The sequence below is a fragment of the Bos taurus genome, chromosome 11, assembly GCF_002263795.3.
Source record: "Bos taurus isolate L1 Dominette 01449 registration number 42190680 breed Hereford chromosome 11, ARS-UCD2.0, whole genome shotgun sequence".
In the NCBI taxonomy this organism is placed as follows: domain Eukaryota; kingdom Metazoa; phylum Chordata; class Mammalia; order Artiodactyla; family Bovidae; genus Bos; species Bos taurus.
In genome coordinates, this window is record NC_037338.1 from 26,371,793 (window position 1) to 26,393,683 (window position 21,891).

Genomic DNA, 21,891 nt, shown 5'->3' on the forward strand with positions numbered 1-21,891 from the left:
CTCTCTAAATTCCATATATATACATTAGTATACTGTATTGGTGTTTTTCTTTTTGGCTTACTTCACTCTGTATAACGGAAAAGGCATTGGCAACCCACTCCAGCACTCTTGCCTGAAAAATCCCATGGACAGAGGAGCCTGGTAGGCTGCAGTCCATGGGGTCGCTAAGAGTCAGATACGACTGAGCGTCTTCACTTTCACTTTTCACTTTCATGCATTGGAGAAGGAAATGTCAACCCACTCCAGTGTTCTTGCCTGGAGAATCCTAAGGATAGGGGAGCCTGGTGGGCTGACGTCTCTGGGGTCGCACAGAGTCAGACACAACTGAAGCGACTTAGCTGCAGCAGCAGCACTTTGTATAAAAGTTTCGAGTTTCATCTACCTCATTAGAACTGATTCAAATGTATTTCTTTTTAATGGCTGAGTAATACTCCATTGTGTATATGTACCATAGCTTTCTTATCCATTCATCTTCTGATGGACATCTAGGTTGTTTCCATGTCCTGGCTATTATAAACAGTGCTGTGATGAACATTGGGGTACATGTGTCTCTTTAAATTCTAGTTTCCTCGGTGTGTATTACCATAAGGCAGCTGCCTTAAGCCCTGCTGCTGCTGCTGCTAAGGGTCATAAGGCAGCTGTATTTCCACTTTTTTAAGGAATCTCCACACTGTTCTCCATAGTGGCTGTACTAGTTTGCATTCCCACCAACAGTGTAAGAGGGTTCCCTTTTCTCCACACCCTCCCCAGCATTTATTGCTTGTAGACTTTTGGATAGCAGCCATTCTCACTGGCGTGAAATGGTACCTCATTGTGGTTTTGATTTTCATTTCTCTGATAATGAGTGATGTTGAGCATCTTTTCATGTTTTTGTTAGCCATCTGTATGTCTTCTTTGGAGAAATGTCTGTTTAGTTCTTTGGCCCATTTTTTGATTGGGTCGTTTATTTTTCTGGAATTGAGCTGCAGGATTTGCTTGTATATTTTTGAGATTAGTTGTTTGTCAGTTGCTTCATTTGCTATTATTTTCTCCCATTCTGAAGGCTGTCTTTTCACCTTGCTTATAGTTTCCTTTGTTGTGCAGAAGCTTTTAATTTTAATTAGGTCCCATTTGTTTATTTTTGCTTTTATTTCCAATATTCTGGGAGGTGGGTCATAGAGGATCCTGCCTGTTGTGTGATTATAACACATTTGTCTAATGTCTTCCGATGAACATTTGGGATTACTTTGCATATATATACAATTGTGCTGAAACATAAATTACATCTTTTTATATATGTGTGTTAAAGTTTCTCTAGAACACAAAGTTAGGAGTATAATTGCTAAATTGTAGGTTATTCTTATCTTATAACCTACCTAGATAATTCCAAAATTCTCTCCAAAGTGACTGTACCAATTTATACTCTGGCCAGTGGTATATAAAACTATTGTTTCTGTTACTCAGAGAAGGTGATGGCACCCCACTCCAGTACTCTTGCTTGGAAAATCCCATGGATGGAGAAGCCTGGTAGGCTGCAGTCCATGGGGTCGCTAAGAGTTGGACACGACTGAGCGACTTCACTTTCACTTTTCACTTTCCTGGATTGGAGAAGGAAATGGCAACCCACTCCAGTGTTCTTGCCTGGAGAATCCCAGGGACGGGGGAGCCTGATGGGCTGCCATCTATGGGGTTGCACAGAGTCGGACACGACTGAAGCGACTTAGCAGCAGCAGCAGCAGGGCTTCCTTGGTGGCTCAGCTGGTGAAGAATATGCCTGTAACTCAGGAGACCTGGGTTCGATCCTTGGGTTGGGAAGATCCCCTGGAGAAGGGAAACGCTACCTACTCCAGTATTCTGGCCTGGAGAATTCCATGGACTGTAATGGGGTCACAAAGAGTCGGACATGACTGAGCGACTTTCACTTCACTTCATGTCGATATCAGTGCTGTCTTATGTAAATATAATGTTGGTCATACATGTAACTTAAAATTTTCTAGTCATTACATTAACAAAAAAGGTGAAGTCAATTTTAGTAATGTATTTTATTTAATCATTATATAAAAAATACCATTTCAGTATATAAACAATAAAATTAATGAGATTTTTGCATTCTCTTTTCTATTAAATCATCAAAATGTGGCATGTATTTTATATTTAACAGCAAGTCTCAATTTGGGTTAGCCATACTTCAGATTCTTACTAGTCATCAGTGGTTAGTAGCTGTTAGCACAGCTCTGTATCGTTGTCTCCATTCAGTACTAAGAATCCCTCCCCCCCCCATATTTCATTGTAACTTTAATTTTGTATTTTGTGTTATTTGTGAGGGTGAACATTCTCATGTTTATTGGCCATTTAAATTACCCCTTTTGTGTATTTACTGTTTTCCTTTGCCCTATTTTCTATTTTCCTCATTTTTTTCTTAATGACAAAATTTTATAGGTGTAAATATGGGCATACTTTGCCACTAGAATGCTGGTTTGTCAATTGTGTTTTAAGAGTTTTTACAGATTAATAGATAAGTGTCTCTATAAATGACACATTAAACATTTTAACCTAAAGCTGGTTTTAAAATGACTCCAAAAATATTTGGATTGAAGTGAAGTATTTGAACTCTTATCAAGTGGTGCTAGTGTTAAAGAACCCACCTGCCAATGTGGGAGATATAAAAGATGCAAGTTTGATCCCTGGGTTGGGAAGATCCTTTGGAGGAGGGCATAGCTACCCACTCCAGTATTCTTGCCTGGAGAATCCCAGGGACAGGAGTCTGACCGGCTACATACAGTCCATGGGGTCGCCAAGAGTCAGACATGACTGAGCGACTAACACCTTATATGGAACACCAAAAGTAAATTTGCTGAAAATCCAAAACTGCTTTTACTTAATAAATGCTCCAGTAGATGACAGGGTTAGTCAGTCTTTTGATATAATATTTTTTTTGAATGTTAGAATTGCTACCTTGGAATCTTTTCTTACAGGAGTATCTTTTAATGCATTTTTTACTCAACCCCTGTTAGTTGCCAGGGTCACAAGTTAGGATGTGAGAAGAGGTAAGAAAGGCAAAAATGGTAAAAGGAATATGGATGATTGTATAACAATGGTGAGATGGTGGGATAAGGGTTGGAGAAGGCATCAAGGAAGTATTATTTCATAGTTACCCCGAATGATCTGGTTATCTTAGTTAAAGAAGGTAGGGCAAATTGACCTTGAGGTAGGAGTAAGCATGATGTACTTGGTCTGTGTAAGTCCTCAGCAGGCAGATTAGAGAAGGTTCCAGACTGGATATTTCATACTTAATTTTAGTCGGGGAGTGGGAAGCAGATATATTTTCTGGGGACAGTTAAGGTATGTTTTAAGGAAATCAACTTGGTAGTAATATGGAAAGTGGATGGAAGGAAGGGGAAATTGAAGTCAGGGAGACCAATCAGGAAGCTGTGAGATAATCCAGAGAACAGGTTATATTAAAGGCTTAAGATTGATTGGAGGGTAAGTGATACACTTAAATGGTAAATGTGGTGGGATGTGGTGTTGAAGTAGTTGGATTTATATAAATGGTTTATAGTTTCTGAAAGTGAAGTGAAAGTGAAGTCGCTCAGTCGTGTCCAACTCTTAGCGACCCCATGGACTGCAGCCCACCAGGCTCCTCTGTCATGGGATTTTCCAGGCGAGAGCACTGGAGTGCGTGCCATTGCCATTATAGTTTCTAGCCCCAGTTAATAAAAGGATTACAAATAGATTAACAGGTAGTTAGTACAGATAGTAGTTTGGGATTTGAGGGTGTTTTGGTGGCAGAGATGAAGATTTTGGTTATGTTTGAAGAAATATGTACAAACATATTTTAATGATTAAAATCTGCACTAAAATGCGCCTGAGAAGTCAACCTATGGGTGATAGCTGAAGCAGTGAGATTGGATCAGAGGACAGATACTGTGTTTTGGGTTGAAGGCTACTTAATGTTTTGGGGGGCCCAATTCCCTCTTGAATTTAGGAAGCTGAAGGAAAAAGAATGAACATGAATCGTTGTGTTTTGAATTTGAGTGTTTTCAGAGTCAGCAGAAGTGTCAAGAGTTTCAGGAAGGGAGGCATTTTCAGTAGCGTGACGTGTCACAAAGTAGCTTATCTTGCGAAGCCTCCTTTTTAGGACCAGTCATTGTTCAGTCGCCCAGTCGTGTCCAACTCTTTGTGATCCCATGAACTTCTGTATGCCAGGCCTCCCTGTCCCTCCTCATCTCCTAAAGTTTGTCCAGGTTCACATCCATTGCGTCAGTGATGCCATCTAACCATCTCAACTTCTGATGCCCTCTTCTCCCTCTGCCTTCAATCTTTCCCAGCATCAGGGACATTTCCAGTTTGTCAGCTATTCATATCAGATGACCAAAATACTGGAGTTTCAGCTTCAGCATAAGTCCTTCCTATGAGTATTCAGGGTTGATTTCCCTTAAGATTGACTGGTTTGATTTCCTTGCTGTCCAAGGGACTCCCAGGAGTCTTCTCCAGCACCACAGTTTGAAGGCATCAATTCTTCAGCACTCTCCCTTCTTTACAGTCCAGCGCTCTCAACCTTACATGACCACTGGGAAGACCATAGCCTTGACTTACACAGACCTTTGTCGGCAGAGTAGTGTCTCTGCTTTTCAACACACTGTCTAGGTTTGTCATAGCTTTCCTGCCAAGCAAACGTCCTCTGAGTTCATGGTTGCGGTCACCATCCACAGAGATTTTAGAGCCCAAGAATAGGAAATCTGTCACTACTTCTATCTTTTCCCCCTCTATTTGCCGTGAAGTAATGGGGCCGAATGCCATGATCTTACTTTTTTTTTTTCTTTTTTTTTAGTATTTAGTATTAAGCCAGCTCTTTCAGTCTCCTCCTTCACCTTCATCAAGAGGCTCTTTAGTTCCTCTTGGTTTTCTGCCTTTAGAGTGGTATCCACATATCTGAGGTTGTTGATGTTTCTCCAGCCTGTCTTGATTCCAGCTTGTAACTCATCCAGCCTGGCATTTCTCATTATGCACTCAGCATATAGATTAAACAGACAGAGTGACAGCAGACAGCTCTGTCGTACTCCTTTCTCAATCTGGAATCTCTATACAGGGTTCTTAGGAGACAGGCAAGATGGTTTGGTATTCCCATCTCTTTAAGAGCTTTCCAGTTTATTAGGACCAGACTGTTGTATGTATGAACTAGTAAGTCTTTTAAGCGGGAGCTGATTCTACCAAGCAAAAACATCAGTGTTTGAGTTGTTTTTGCCAGGAATATTATGTGAAACATTCTAGATAAGTTATTCATAATCTAACCATGCTCCAGGGTAAAGTAAATTCACTTTGGTGGATATTAGGACTATGACTGTACTTCTATTTCACCTGAATAACTTCTCATAAATAGATCACTAAAAGGATTATATAATCAAATCTACAAATGAAAATTTCTCCAAAAACTTCTTGAAACCTTTGCTGTCTGCTTTTTTTTCTTCTTCTACTTTTATAGCCTGAAATCATTTATTTAGGATAGAGGAGAAGACAGAGAACAACTGGAAGTTAAATCACATAGCCCTGAACTTACTTTATTGTCATTGCTAATTGAAAGACCTTTGGAATTAGGAAGAGCAGTTATGTTATTCCTGAGCTGCTTTGCTAAAGTTAGGAAAAGTCATTTCTGTCAGTATGTTTGAAGTCAGTCATGGAGTAAAAAGAACAAGTATAAAATCGTGACAAAGTCCAAGCTACCTTTAGCCCTTGTTTCATTATTCAGGTAGTCAAATACAGGTAGGACATGAGCTACGTCTGATTTTAGCAACATGAGCTGAAAATTATAGTCTTAGGGTCCAAAGGGAAAATGCTTTTACCTTATAATATCAAGCTTTTAATGGACATATGCAGGTACCTGATAGTGTGTTCTTTATACTGGCCTAAACTACTTTCTTTGGGCTTTGCCTCAGCCTTTTTTCAAGTCTGTTAGGGCTGAAAATTTTCAAAAGCCAAGGAAGCAATAAAAAGAAACAAACTAATGATAACCACAACATGGATGGATCTCTGAAACATGCTAAGTGGAAGAGGCCAGATGCAAAGGAGTATGTACTATGATTTTGTGTACATGAAATTTTAGAAAAGGCAAAAGTACGCTGACAGCAGATGAGTGTTTGCCTAAGTCTAGAGGTGATGGGGAGATTATTCTCAAAGGGGCACAGAGGAACTTGTTGGTGAGTTAAAAATGTTGTGTATCTTTATTGTGTGTAGTGGTGGTTACTCAAGTGTATACGTTTGTCGCAGGTCATCAAACTGGATACGTAAAATGGGTACATTTTATTATACCTAAAACAGCAGCAGCCAGAGGTCTTCAGCATCAGGGATAAGTTGGCCAACAGAATGGAACTTTATGGATTGGACTTTAATCCCAGGTTTTCATAGTGAAGTGACCTTGACCTGCTTTTTGACAGTAAAGCTAACACTGATGTTACCTCTTCATGTGTGCTGACAGGGAGTTACTCATATGAGAAGGTAATTCAGATAAATGCAGTGGTTGTTACTACATCAGAAATATAAGTAAATATGTGTGTATACATATCAACTGAAATGTTCTGATAATATCTAGTTTATTAAAAATTTTTTTTCTGGTTTACTGGTTTCAGAAGTCATTGAAAGGATTTCAGAAATGAAAAAAGCATTTAAAGAATATTTAAATAGTATAGTTCAGCCTAGTTGGAAAAACTTGAGACTTCAGTATATTAGGGCAATCATTCTCTTATATCAGATAGTTTCTCATGTCAATTTATAGATTATTAATCTGGATATAAACTATACTTTTTTTAGTTGAATATATCTGATTTTATTTATGTGCTAGATTGCTTATGGTAGACTAAAGTATGATTTGTGGATTGTGATGGTAATAATAGCTAATACTTTTAAAGCACTTACTTTATACCAGGGACTGACCATGCAGTTAACCTGCACTACCTCATTCAGTTACTGCAGCTGCTCTGTGGTACAGGTGCTTTTATTACTCTTCATCTGTTAGATGAATACATCACGGCTCTGAGGAAATTAAATAATTAGGTCAGGGTGGCACAGAAAGTGGTTGAGCTGGCATTTGAATATGTTTACTTTGTGTTAACGCCCATACTGTTTTTTTTTTTTTTTTTTAATGTAAACTCTTGAGAGGGAGAGTGATGATTTAACAGAGAGGGCATAACTGCAGATGCTCTGACCTATAATTGTACCTTTGATAACAAAGAATCTGGCATTTCTAGCTTTGGGGAACCCGTCATGGCAGGCAGTACTTCATGAATCTAGTCATGATGGCCATTGGGAATGAGGTTTCTGTCATTCCTAAGGACTTTGATGAAACAGTTTGGCTATTTGCCTTCAGGAAACCTTTTCACATATTACTTTTCCTCATCCTCACATGCTTATGTCATTGTCTTAAATCAGGTTCTCCTGGAAGGCCTCATGGGAACAATATTTTGTGAGTTCCTGTGTGTTCATGCAGGTTTGTCTGTACTCTTCTGTACTTGAAAATTAGTTTTGCTGTATATAAAATCCATGAGAAACATTTTCTTTCTTTGCATATCTGAAAATATCACTGTTTTCTGGCATAGAACATTGCTATCAAAGTTTGATGACAATCTGACATAGCCGGACTGTATATTCTTCACAGTTCAGATGCATGTGTGGTCTGATTTTTAGAGGACACTATACATATTCAGAAAATGAAGATCATGGCATCCGGTCCCATCACTTCATAGGATATAGATGGGGAAACAGTGGAAACAGGGTCAGACTTTATTTTTCTGGGCTCCAAAATCACTGCAGACGGTGACTGCAGCCATGAAATTAAAAGACTCTTACTCTTTGGAAGGAAAGTTATGACCAACCTAGATAGCATATTCAAAAGCAGAGACATTACTTTGCCAACAAAGGTCCATCTAGTCAAGGTTATGGTTTTTCCAGTGGTCATGTATGGATGCGAGAGTTGGACTGTGAAGAAAGCTGAGCACCAAAGAATTGATGGTTTTGAACTGTGGTATTGGAGAAGACTCTTGAGAGTCCCTTGGACTGCAAGGAGATCCAACCAGTCCATTCTAAAGGAGATCAGCCCTGGGTGTTCTTTGGAAGGAATGATGCTAAAGCTGAAACTCCAGTACTTTGGCCACCTCATGCGAAGAGTTGACTCATTGGAAAAGACTCTGATGCTGGGAGGGATTGGGGGCAGGAGGAAAAGGGGACGACACACCATGAGATAGCTGGATGGCATCACCGACTCGATGGACGTGAGTCTGAGTGAACTCCGGGAGTTGGTGATGGACAGGGAGGCCTGGCGTGCTGCGATTCATGGGGTCACAAAGAGTCGGACACGACTGAGTGAACTGAACTTATACATATCCAGAGGATTGGGAAAATCCCCTGGAGGAGGGCATGGCAACCCACTCCAGTATTCTTGCCTGAGTATTCTTGCTCCTTATTGACAGAGGAGCCTGGCAGGCTATGGTCTGTAGGGTCACTTAGAGTTGGACATGACTGAAGCGACTTAGCACAGCAGCACATATGTATCCAAACAGTGATGGGTTTTTGTTGTCTCATTAAATTGGCAGCTAAAGTGAAATGCCACTGTCAACAAAGCGTTTGCATTTTTTTACCTACTTTTTCTTTATTGAAGGACTGTGGAAAGGACTAAGAACTGGTTCTGTTGCCCTAAATTTGACATCTCTCTGCTTTTGAGTTTGAACAAGAAAATATGTTATTCTTATATATGATGAACTTCACTTATCATATATTAATTTCACAAAATCTGACTTACTGAATTATTTTCATAATCTAATATAAAGCTGTAGTTTCCAAATTTGGGGGAATTCTTAAAACTGCCCAGCATGGTCTCATAATGACATCTCTTTATTACTGGAGCTGTGTGTGGTCAAGGCTAGTTGGTCCTTAGTCATGTGTGACTCTTTGTGATCCCATAATGGACTGTAGCCCACCAGGCTTCTCTGTCCATGGGATTTCCCAAGAATAGTGGAGTGGGTTGCCATTTCTACTCTGAGGGATCTTCCCGACCCACGGATTGAACCCATGTCTCCTTCATTGGCAGGTGGATTCTTTACCACTGAGCCACCTGGGAAGCCCCAATGCCTAGTTACCCAGCTGTTATTTTAAAAACTGTTAAAAGTATCAATTTAACAGCTACTCAGACCCTTTTGAACTTTCCATATCATTTTTTATAAGAATCTTAAATGCCATCTATATAACAATTCACCAAAGTTCATTTGGAAGCAGGGACAACTTTGAATTTAGTTATAAAAGTATTAAAAATTGGAAGGAAGGATAAGGAATAAGAAACAAATGTTGTCTTTAGTGAATGAGAAAAACATTCTTCCTTTGCTTCTTATTCAGACACTAGTATTTAGGATTTGATGCTGATATTTCTGAAAGATAATGCCTTTTAAGGCTCTGGATTGGTATTAGTACTGTTTGACTCTTCATGCCTCATTTCAAGCATGAGGGATTTTATTACTACTGTCATTAACTTTAGTGAGGTATTCTAGTAAAAAGTAGTCATTGTGTCTGACAGTAGGTTGGTAGTGAAGAATATTTGGCTACATCTTAGAAACATTTCTTGATAACCCATAGAGAATACTGAATATAGAAAGAGACACTGTTCAATGTATTTCATGTGCTTGATAACTTCTGTTACACTCAGAGGGTAGGTATTATCCCCTGCATTTTATAGAAACTGAGGCAGAGTTAAGGTTAAGTTGGTGATGGACAGGGAGGCCTGGTGTGCTGCGATTCATGGGGTCTCAAGAATTGGACACGACTGAGCGACTGAACTGAACTTGACCAAGATTACCTGTTTTGTAGGAAATAAGTGGAAATCCAGACAGCTTGGCTCTAGGTCCTTGCTTTTAACTGCAAGTAAATAGAACCATGAATTATATTGAGGAAGAATACATTATATTAAGAGGTAATAGCTGAGAATTTTCCAGACTTGATGAAACTGGATTATTTCAGAAAGGTTATCAGTTCTCAATCTCAAAGTAGTATTTAATTTAAATAAAGTTTAGAGTGCTTAGTCAGTGATCTAGGTCTATAGTGTACAGCATGAAGTTAATCAACTTGTATGCTGTTTCTGCTGCTTTTTGTCCTATTGAATTACAGATTTTTAGTCTTGTGGCTGGTGCTGCTGCTAAGTCATGTCAGTCTTGTCCAACTCTGCGCAACCCCACAGACGGCAGCCCAACAGGCTCCTCTGTCCACGGGATTCTCCAGGCAAGAATACTGGAGTGGCTAATTTAAACATAACTTCGGTTAGTCAGTTCAGTCGCTTAGTTGCGACTCTTTGAGACTCCATGGACTATAGCATGCCAGGCTTCCCTGTCCATCCCCATCCATCTGTCCATCCCCATCCATCCATCCCCTGTCCATCTCCTGGAGCTTGCTCAAACTTGGGACTGTCGAGTCGGTGATGCCATCCAACTGTGTCCTCCTCTTGTTGTCCTCTTCTCCTCCCACCTTCAATCTTTCCCAGCATCAGGGTCTTTTCCAGTGAATCAGTTTTTCGCATCAGGTGGCCAAAGTATTGGAGCTTCAGCATCAGTCCTCTCAGTGAATAATCAAGACTGATTTCCTTTAGAATTGACTGGATGATCTCCTTGCAGTCCAAGAGTCTTCTCCAACACCACAGTTCAAAAACATCAGCTTTCTTTATAGTCCAACTCACATCCATACATGACTACTGGAAAAACCATAGCTTTGACTAGATGGACCTTTGTTGGCAAAGTAATGTCTCTGCTTTTTAATATGCTGTCTAGGTTGGTCATAGCTTTTCTTCCAAGGAGCAAGTGTCTTAATTTCATGGCTTCAGTCACCACCTGCAGTGATATTGGAGCCCATAAAAATAAAGTCACTGTTTCCATTGTTGCCCCACCTATTTGCCATGAAGTGATGAGACCAGATGCCATGACTTAGTTTTCTGAATGTTGACCTTTAAGCTAACTTTTTCACTCTCCTCTTTCACTTTCATCAAGAGGCTCTTTAGTTCTTCATCACCTTCTGCCATAAAGGTGGTGTCATTTGCGTATCTGAGGTTATTGATGTTTCTCCCAGCAATCTTGATTCCAGCTTGTGCTTCGTCCAGCCCGGCATTTCGCATGATGTATTCTGCATATAAGTTAAATAAAGAGGGTGACAATATACAGCCTTGATGTACTCCTTTCCCGATTTGGAAGCAGTCTATTGTTCCATGTCTGGTTCTAACTTGCTTCTTGACTTGCATACAGGTATCTCAGAAGGCAAATAAGGTGGTCTGGTATTCCCATCTCTTTTTAAGAATTTTCCACAGTTTGTTGTGATCCACACAGGCAAAGGCTTTGTTGTAGTCAATAAAGCAGAAGTAGGTGTTTTTCTGGAACTCTCTTGCTTTTTCAATGACTCAGTGGATGTTGGCAATTTGATCTTTGGTTCTTCTGCCTTTCCTGAATCCAGCTTGAACATCTGGAAGTTCACGGTTCACGTACTGTTGAAACCTGGATTGGAGAATTTTGAGCATTACTTTGCTAGCGTGTGAGATGAGTGCAATTGTGCGGTAGTTTGAACATTCTTTGGCATTGCCTTTCTTTGGGACTGGAATGAAAACTTACCTTTTCCAGTTCTGTTGCCACTGCTGAGTTTTCCAAATTTGCTGGCATATGGAGAGCAGCACTTTAACACTATCATCTTTTAAGATTTGAAGTAGCTCAACTGCAATTCCATCACCTCCACTAGCTTTGTTCGTAGTGATGCTTCCTAAGGCCCACTTGATTTCGCACTCCAGGATGTCTGGCTCTAGGTGAGTGATCACACCATCGTGGTTATCTGGGTCGTGAAGATCTTTTTTGTATAGTTCTTCTGTGTATTCTTGCCACCTCTTCTTAATTATCTTCTGCTTCTGTTAGGTTCATTTCTGTCCTTTATTGTGCCCATCTTTGCATGAAATGTTCCTTGGTATCTCTAATTTTCTTAACTTAAACGTAACTTGCCAGTATGCTATTATGAATACTATAATTATAATTACTATTTGTTATAAGCAAGTATGTTTCCATTAGGTTTTTTTTTTTTTGCCTTAGATTTCTTCATTTTTAAATGTCATTATTACCTTATAACTGACTTTTTAAATTCAGAGAAATATGTTTCATATTTTATAGTGGAAAGCAGAAAAGGTAAATTTCAGTTTATTTTGGTGATTTATTAAGTGAGTAGTCTATCAGCTCAGTAAGGGTACTTTTATACTTAATAGTTTTAAAAAATCAAAGTAGTAAGTTAAAAAAAAAATTATATAGTAGGCTTGTAACAAAGAAAATCCTGCTTTACAGAAACAGCATTTTTGATAGTCTGTGGGTTCTTCTGGTAATTACTTCCATTATCTTTAACTAAAATGTTTATACAACTTTAGTGATTTGTGTTTTAGTTAGGTAGTATTATTTGATTTTTGCTGTGAAACTTGAAAGGAATTTTCTGTCATGTAGTTTTGATGATGAAACGTCCCATGCCATCTGGATTCTTGTTTTTATGTAGATGACTGACTTACCCTATTTTTACCCCCAAAAGCTTAAAAAAACAATTAAAAAAATTTTTTTTTAAATCGTGGTTAAAAAACAGAAGTTACCATTTTAACCCTTTAAAAATGTACAGTAATGACAAGTATACTAATTATTTTGAAATAGATCTCTAGAACTTTTTCATCTTGCAAAGGTGAAACTATTCCCATTAAACAACTTCCCTGTATCCCTTCCCCCCATTCCTTGGTAGCCACCATTCTGCTTTCTGTTTCTGTGAATTTGACTGCTTTACATACTTCATATAACTGGAACCATACATTTATGTATTTGTCTCTTTGTGACTGCTTGTTTCTCTTAGCATAATGTTGTCAAGGTACATCCATATTGTAACATATGACAGAATTTCCTTTGTAAAGCTGAATAATTATTCATTGTATGTATATATCACATTTTAAAAAATCCATTCATCTGTCTTTGAATACTTGGGTTGCGCCTTCCTCTGGACTGTTGTGAGTTACGCTTCGATGAACACTGAAGGGTGTGCAAATATCTTTTTGAGATTCAGCTTGCAGATCTTTCGGATTATATATACAGAAGTGGGATTGCTGGATCCTTTAGTAGTTCCATGTTTAATTTTCTGAGATCCACCATATTGTTCCCCAAAGCTTTAAAGACATCTTAATTTTTGGCAATGTGAAAGTTCACAAGAATCTGTCTAAACGTTTCTTTCCCCATACTCCACTTATCCCTCAAGCAATACATTCTGAGTATTTGTATCTTCTCTCAGCCTTGAGAGATTGTTTTTCTTTTATTCTTTCTTTGGTAATAATTCTCTTGTTCTGTTTCTGGAATACTTACTTTGTCCTTTGTTGTACTTCCTAGATTGAACCACTATGATGTTCATTTTTTTTGTTTTACAGTCTGGGAGTTTGCTGTGACTTACTTAAACTCCCAAAAACTCTCCAGTGAGAGTTTTTTGGGGGTGGGAGTGAGAATGGTAGAGTAGTCATATATTTAAATCTATTTCTCATCCTGTATTCCATTTTCGTAGCATCCTGTACTTGCTTTATGGAAGCAAGAGCCAGTATCTTTTTCAGTTTCTAAGGATTCGGAATTCTGATTTTTTAAAAGTTTCCCTTTTCTTGTTGAAATTCCCTTTACAGTGATGCCTTTGTCCCGTCTCCCACTATTTTTCATGGTCTTTGCATTTGATGCTGCTGGGTTTCCTTATATATCTGATTATTCTAGGCTGTTTTTCCACTCTTAAATATGAGTAGAACATTCATCTTAAGTTTCTTGAGAAAAAAATACTTCTGATTTTTGTTTGAAAGTAAGTCTGATAGAAGCTTTTCTGGATCTGGCCTTCAGTATGAGGAGAGGGTGAGGTTCATGGTTCTCTGTTACTTCTGCTAGCCCCCTCTGTTTTCATTTGTGTGTAGTCTCCCATTTTACTGTGTCCACATGCAGTCAGTGTCTGAATTCTGTCTAGGAGTCTCTCATCACTTCTGATTTGTTACTTGCATATTCTAAACTGCCAATCCTTTCATTCTGTTTTGTTAATTACCATACTTGCACCTTCTTAACACCTTCCAAAGATTTTTAATACCTCTACCCGTGGTTGGAGGGGGCTTCACAGATGGGGCGGTGGTAAATACTCCACCTGCCTGTTCAAGAGACACAAGAGACGCAGGTTCGATCCCTGCATCGGGAAGATCCCCTGGAGTAGGAAATGGCAACTCACTCCAGTGTTCTGGCCTGGAAAATTCCATAGACAGAGGAGCTTGATGGGCTACAGTCCATGGGATGGCAGAGAGTCAGACACAGCTGAGCACACATACCACCACCACTGCCCTCCATGGATGGCGTACACCTTGCTTCCATCTTCTCCCTTCTAAGTTGTCGTCGTTTATTATGTACTTTAAAAAATTCCTTTACTAACGTTTTGATGGTGTATTGGGAGGGGTTAGAGATAATGATTGTGTTTTATGTCCTGAACTAGAAAATCCTTTATTGAGTAAGTTTGTATATCAATATGAGTGATTATTTTTGTTACAACAATATTTTGCTGAAGATTAAGCTACCATGGGGCATTTGTTTGTGCACAGATCATTATTTGATAATAGTATAGAGAAATTTAAAAACAACAGGATTTTGAAAAAATATTGAAACTTTAAGTTGCATGTCTTCTTTCCTATAGCACTGTGAAGCTTTAATGCCATTTCCTTGTTCACATTAAAAAAAACTTTTTTATTTTCTTTTGAAAATAATTTTAAAGAACACTTAAAATTTAGTAGGCTGATAAAGTTAAGTGAGTTGATCTTTTATTTGTAAGTGTTAGACTAGACGTCTGATAAAACAGAAGTGACATTTATTTTGGCTAAACAGTTTCTGTTCTACATATATGTTTATGTACCTTTTTCACACTCCATATTGAGCAAAGCAAGTACTCATATTTTGGGATTGAGTAAATTTTATTGTAACATTTGTCCAGGAAGTGGGTATTGATGACCATTTAATAATAACAGAAATTGTTGCAGAATTATTGTGTTTCAGTGAAACTGTACTGAGATGTGAATTTATTAAATCAAAGTATGCAGCTTTTTGAACAGCATGAAAATTTTCTTGCAGTGTGAAAATTTGATTCTTGACATAATTCATGTGCCCATCATCAAGATTTCATGGACATTAAATTTTGCTCTTTGCTTCAAACTGCTCTCATAAGGAAAATGTTATCAGCTTTGTCTGAATATTATCTCATTCCATCTCCTCTTTCTTAGAAGTTGAGTATTATCAAGTTAGTCTTGATAGTAATTTTAGTTTTTATACTACTTTGGTGTGTTTTTAATACCTTTGCTGTATATTCATGCGTCTAAACTAATCTCTTTATTGGTTTGTAAATTTTATAATTTTACATAAAAAGCATCACGCTGTATGTATTTTATTCCAGCTAGCTTTCTTTTTGAGATTGGTTCATGGTGGTACATGTGGTGTGATCCATACATTTAACTTCTGCAGAATGTTTTTAATACATTGCATCAGTACATGCTTCCCTCTAGGGTGAGTATTCTGTAACCCAGCAATTCCACGGGAAGGTACATGGCTCTTTACTTTATCAGATACTGCTCTGAGATTTCTGGTGCTGCCTGGTTCCTGATTCTCTGTGTGACCTGTTTTTTCCCACTGGGGATTTTCAGGTTTTATCTTACAGTGTTTTGGATTTCAGTTACCTTTTTTGTTGTGGTTGTGGTTGTGCTGTCATCAGTTATTAGGCACTTTCAGTCCTGACATTTTATACTTTTTAGTGTTGGGAAACTTTTCTGAATCATTTCTTTGGTAAGTTTCTTCTCTTTGTTTTTCGTGTTCTTTCTAGAATATTTGTTAGTCGGATAGATCCCAACAATTTCTTAGTTTTAAGTCTTTGTTTAAGTCTTTGTCCTGTTTTAAGTCTTTGTTGTTGGATTTGACTGGGGATGGGGGTTAGGTGCAGAGACATCCTTTTTAGGTTGTTTTTCCTACTTGATTTTGTGATCTTTTTATTATGATTATATACTTTTTGGCTGTACCCCATGGCAAGTTGGATCTTAGTTCCCCAGTCAAGGATCGGACACACACCCCCCTGCATTCCAAGGCAGAATCTTAACCACTGGACTGCTGGGAAAGTCCCTGTGACCTTTTATTGAAAAACATCTGTCCTCATTTTAGTTTCTAGGAGTACTTTCTTTTTCTCTGGAAAAAAAAAATTTTTTTTTTTTCTTTTGGTAGCATCTCATTCTTGTTTCATGAATACAATACACTTTATTTCTCTTGGTTTTTTTTTTTGTTTGTTTCTCTCTCTTCTCTCTGATTTGTTTATGTTCTTGCTTTGATTCTGTTTTGCATATTGTATCTTTTCCTTCAGTGTCTGGTTATCTTTGAATGCCTATTGATATTTAATTTTGTAAGTCTTGTGTGAATGGACAGGGACTGTCTTAGATAGACTTAGTAGGATGACATGATTTGGTTGAGTATTCCTTAAGTAGTCTGTAAGGGACTACTGAATTTCCAGTTTTACTGTTGTCTTCCTGAGGTTTGTAACATTTCTGGAAATTGAGTTGGGAAAGAATGAGGATTTCAGTAATGCTTTTTACCTGACTCAACTGAGTTCAGTCGCTCAGTCGTGTCCCACTCTTTGCGAACTCAGGGACTGCAGCACACCAGGCTTCCCTGTCCATCACCAACTCTGGGAGCCTGCTCAAACTCATGCCCATCGAGTCGGTGATGCCATCCAACCATCTCATCCTCTATCGGCCTCTTCTCCTCTTGCCTTCAGTCTTCCCCAGCATCAGGGTCTTTTCCAGTGAGTTAGTTCTTCGCAGCAGGTGGCCAAAGTATTGGAGCTTCAGCTTCATCATCAGTCCTTCCAATGAATATTCAGGACTGATTTCCTTTAGGATGGACTGGTTTGATCTCCTTGCAGTCCACGAAACTCAAGTGTTCTCCAACACCACAGTTCAAAAGCATCAAGTCTCAACTGAATTTGTTTCTAAATCCAGAATCTTTGTAGTTCAACCTTTTCAAAGTAAGGGTCCAGTCTTTTCCCAGATGTAGTAGTTTTAGTACATCTGCAAGTTTTTAAATCATCCTAGGTGGGAGGTTGGAGAAGGCAATGGCACCCCACTCCAGTACTCTTGCCTGGAAAAATCCCATGGACGGAGGAGCCTGGTGGGCTGCAGTCCATGGGGTTGCTAGGAGTGGGACACGACTGAGCGACTTCACTTTCACTTTTCACTTTCATGCATTGGAGAAGGAAATGGCAAGCCACTCCAGTGTTCTTGCCTGAAGAATCCCAGGGACGGGGGAGCTTGGTGGGCTACCGTCTCTGGGGTCGCAGTCAGACACGACTGAAGCAACTTAGCAGCAGCAGGTGGGAGATAGTATATGTGTCCTTCTGAACTGGCCTTCGTAACTTGCTTTTAACCTGCAGCATGTAGCAGTGGTGACACTCAGAAAAGGCCATGGAGCTTCTGCGTGGTTCTCTTGGGACATTCTCTCCGGGGAAAGCCAGGTGCCATGTAAGAAGTCTGACTACCCTGAGATAGTCAAAACTGGAGAGACTACTCACAGGCTCTCCAGGGGACAGTTCAGTTCAGTCGCCCAGTCGTGTCTGACTCTTTGTGACCCCATGAACTGCAGCACGCCAGGCCTCCTTGTCTATCATCAACTCCTGGAGTCTACCCAAACCCATGTCCATCGAGTCAGTGATGCCATCCAACCGTCTCATCCTCTGTCATCCCCTTCTCCTCCTGCCCTCAATCTTTCCCAGCATCACGTTCTTTTCAAATGAGTCAGCTCTTTGCATGAGGTGGCCAAAGTATTGGAGTTTCAGCTTCAACATCAGTCCTTCCAATGAACACCCAGGACTGATCTCCTTTAGGATGGACTGGTTGGATCTCCTTGCAGTCCAAGGGACCCTCAAGAGTCTTCTCCAACACCACAGTTCAAAAGCATCAATTCTTCAGTGGCAGTCACAGCTGAATTCTAGCTAACTGCTTCCAGCAATTGCTAATTAAATAAAAGAGTTTTCAAGTGACTACTGTAATCCTTGGTAATAGTTCCAGGACTCCCCACATAAAATCAAATTCCACAATTGCTGAAATCCCTTCAATAAAATGGCAAACTATTTACATACACACATCCTACCATATACTTTAAATCATCTCTAGATTACTTGTAATACGTGCTGCTGCTGCTGCTAAGTCACTTCAGTTGTGTCTGACTCTGTGCGACCCCAGAGATGGCAGCCCACCAGGCTACCCCGTCCCTGGGATTCTTCAGGCAAGAACACTGGAGTGGGTTGCCATTTCCTTCTCCAATGCATGAAAGTGAAAAGTGAAAGTGAAGTCGCTCAGTCATGTCCGACTGTTAGTGACCCCATGGACTGCAGCCCACCAGGCTCCTCCGTCCACGGGATTTTCCAGGCAAAAGTACTGGAGTGGGGTGCCATTGCCTTCTCCGCTTGTAATACCTGCTACAATGTAAATGATATGTAAATAGCTGCCAAAGCAGGGCAAATTCAAGTTTTGCTTTTGGGACTTTCTGGGAATTTTTTTTCCCCCAAATACTTTCAATCTGTAGTTGGTTGATTGCACAGATCCAGAATCTGTGGGCATGGAGGGCTGACTGTACCTCCCCAGGCTTTATCTGTGTGCAGTAATATGAGAAGCCCTAAGGGGGAACTGCCCAGTTGAGCCCTTACGATTAATGAGCGAGCCAGTATTGGTTATTGGTTAGCTAAAGCTCCCATCTCTTTAAAAATTTTCCACCTTACCTACCTCCTGAGAAATCTGTATGCAGGTCAAGAAGCAACAGTTAGAACTGGACATGGAACAACAGACTGATTTCAAATAGGGAAAGGAGTAGGTGACGGTTGTATATTGTCACCCTGCTTATTTAACTTACATGCAGAGTATATCATGCAAAATGCTGGGCTAGATGAAGGACAAACTGGAATCAAGATTGGTGGGAGAAATGTCGGTAACCACAGGTACGCAGATGACACGACTGTTACAGCAGAAGGCAAGGAAGAACTAAAGAGCCTCTTGATGAAAGTGAAAGAGGAGAGTGAAAAAGTTGGCTTAAAACTCAACGTTCAGAAAACGAAGATCATGGCATCTGGTCCCATCACTTCATGGCAAATAAATGGGGAAACAATGGAAACAGTGAGAAACTTTATTTTGGGGGGCTCCAAAATCACTGCAGATAGTGACTGCAGCCGTGAAATTAAAATACGCTTGATCCTTAGAAGTAAAAGTTATGACCAATCGAGACAGCTTTTTAAAAAAGCAGAGACATTACTTTGCCAACAAAGGTCCGTCTAGTCAAAGCCAAGGTTTTTCCAGTAGTGATGTATGGGTGTGAGAGTTGGACTATAAAGCTGAGCACCGAAGAATTGATGCTTTTGAAATGTGGTGTTGGAGAAGACGCTTGAGAGTCCCTTGGGATGCAAGGAGATCAATCCAGTCTATCCTAAAGGAAATCAGTCCTGAAATAGTCATTGGAAGGACTGATGCTGAAGCTGAAACTGCAATAATTTGGCTGCCTGATGCGAAGAACTGATTCATTGGAAAAGACCCTGATGCTGGGCAAGATTGAAGGCAGGAGGAGAAGGGGACGACAGAGGAAGAGAGGGTTGGATGGGCATCACCAACTTGATGGACATGAGTTTGCGGAAGCTCCAGGAGTTGGTGATGGACAGGGAAGCCTGGCGTGCTGCAGTCCCTAGGGTTGCAAAGAGTTGGACACGACTGAGCAGCTGAACTGAATACTGAACTAAAGCTTGTACTTATTCAGGGGTCCCATTTAGGATATAACCACATTCTTTTTAATCATATGTCTCCTTAGGCCCCTCTTGGCTATGTGTGTTGCTCAGACTTCTTTGACCTTGACGGTTTTGAGGAGTACTAGTCAGGTATTTTTGTCAAATGTCTCTGCTGAAATTTGACTAGTTCTTTCTCATGATTAGATTGGAGTAATGGAGTTTGTAGCAGAAGACTACAGAGATCAAGTGCTATTTTCATCATATTGTTTCAGGAAAGCATACAATGAATATGATTATGACTATTGAACGTTGACCTTGCTCACCTTAGTAGTATATGTCAGGTTTCTTCACTGTAAAGTTACTCTTTTTACCCGCCTTTCCATGTTGTGCTCTTTGAAAAGGAAGTCCCCCGTGCTCAGTTTACACTTAGAAGGGTGGAAAGTTTCTACTTATTCGTATAGTCATCTACATAAAATACTTGGAATTTGCACTGGAGGTTTGTCTATTCTTTCATTTTTTTCAATCCAACTGATTTTATCAAAGTATGGAGTTGAGTATTTTATACTTTTGTTTTATAATCCCAATACGACTTTTATTTTAATTGCTCAGATGACCAGCTTTGTCCAGAAAAAAAAAAATTGATCTACATAGACAAAGAGTGGTGAATTAATGTTGCTCTGTTGTTTTCTGGTTCTTTAACCTTTGTGTTATGGTAGGTTTTACTTTATGTGCTGTGGTGTTGTGTTATTCCACTTACAAAACAAGAGAACTTTTAAGGAAAAGACAATACGTCTTTAGGAAAAGTAGATGGCAGTTATGATAGTTTTTGTGACTATTGATTCTCATCTCAGGTGATAGGCGTTAGTCTACTCTGTTTATTGGAATCTCCCCTTGAAAGAAGCATTTTTGTCTAGATAATTCTTTTAGACTCCTGCTCTTAGATAGATATGGGGAAATGGGATTTGTAGACAAATTCCTCTTTCTGCATCTGTTGATTTTCAAATGTCTCAAAATAATTTTTATGCCACTGGGATGAAAATTTGCATCCCTTCACATGTTTGAAAGAACAACAGTTTAGTTAAAGATAAAACACTTCTGTCATGCCTGCTTCCTTGAAATCTGACACAGTGCCACTGTCCCTGTGCATTGCACTTTGGAAGACTGAAACTAGCCCTGATGTATCTACTCCTCTCCTGCATTAGGTGGCTTTATTTAGAAGGGTGTGGGAGAGAGTGAAGGATTGAATCTTATGGGATTCTTTAATTGCCTTTAAATCAAATAGCTTACATATAGTGTGCTGTTTTTTCCTTAAATTGTAAATATGTTGCCCCCAGTCCTTGCTGACGCGACTGTATGGTACTTCATCCTGTTAGACGAGGGCCTGTTAGCCTCAGCACTGTTGACATCTGAGGCTGTTCTTTGCTGCAAGGCTTTCTGCAGCACAGGACGTTTTGCAGCCTTCCTGGCCTCTTTCTAACTAGATGCCAGCTTGTCTTCTCCCCACATCATTGTGACGACCACAAATGTCTCTAGACCGTTGCCAGATGTTTTCTCTCCGGTTGAGAAACCACTGCTATAGTTTGTTCCATTTCTCTGTTGTTGGATTATACAGATTGTTTTTTATACCTTCAGTATAAATAACACCATAATGAGGCTTATACACAAATGATTTTTCTCTCTGATCTTCCATTTTTTGGAGAATTATATTATTTCCATAATACATAACTTTTTCCTGTTTCCTATTATAGAGGATTATTTTTAAAACATACTGATGAAGTCCTATTTGTTAGTATTATTTAATCTTTTAAATAATATTTTGTACATTTGGAGCTTATTTCCTTTAAAGATCACTTCTCCATGTCAACAGAACCACTAGGTCAGAGTTTCCAGGTTTATATTACTCTTGGTATTTTTTAGGATACCATTATAAGCCACCCTGGCATGATTGGCCAAATACAGGTAGAAAAGATTTTCATAGCCAATGTATAATCCTTGCTTTTGAGCCAACACTTTGGTTGTAAGGGGTGTTCTACTTAATTTTGGTAGAAAACCTGAAGACTGAACTTGTTAACTCTTAAATTTTTTTAAAAGAAA

At 39.4% G+C, this 21,891-nt stretch overlaps 2 protein-coding genes across 7 annotated transcripts in view; both read left to right on the top strand.

Moving 5' to 3' along the window:
* The window catches only part of PPM1B (protein phosphatase, Mg2+/Mn2+ dependent 1B), a 316,707-nt gene that overhangs the window by 11,647 nt on the left and 283,169 nt on the right, over positions 1 to 21,891 (top strand).
* The window catches only part of LOC132342076 (tyrosine-protein phosphatase non-receptor type 13), a 41,467-nt gene continuing 38,583 nt past the window's right edge, over positions 19,008 to 21,891 (top strand). The window contains exon 1 of the mRNA XM_059891597.1: positions 19,008 to 19,023. Within this exon, the coding sequence (XP_059747580.1) occupies positions 19,008 to 19,023 (16 nt within the window). The remainder of the gene's footprint in view (positions 19,024 to 21,891) is intronic.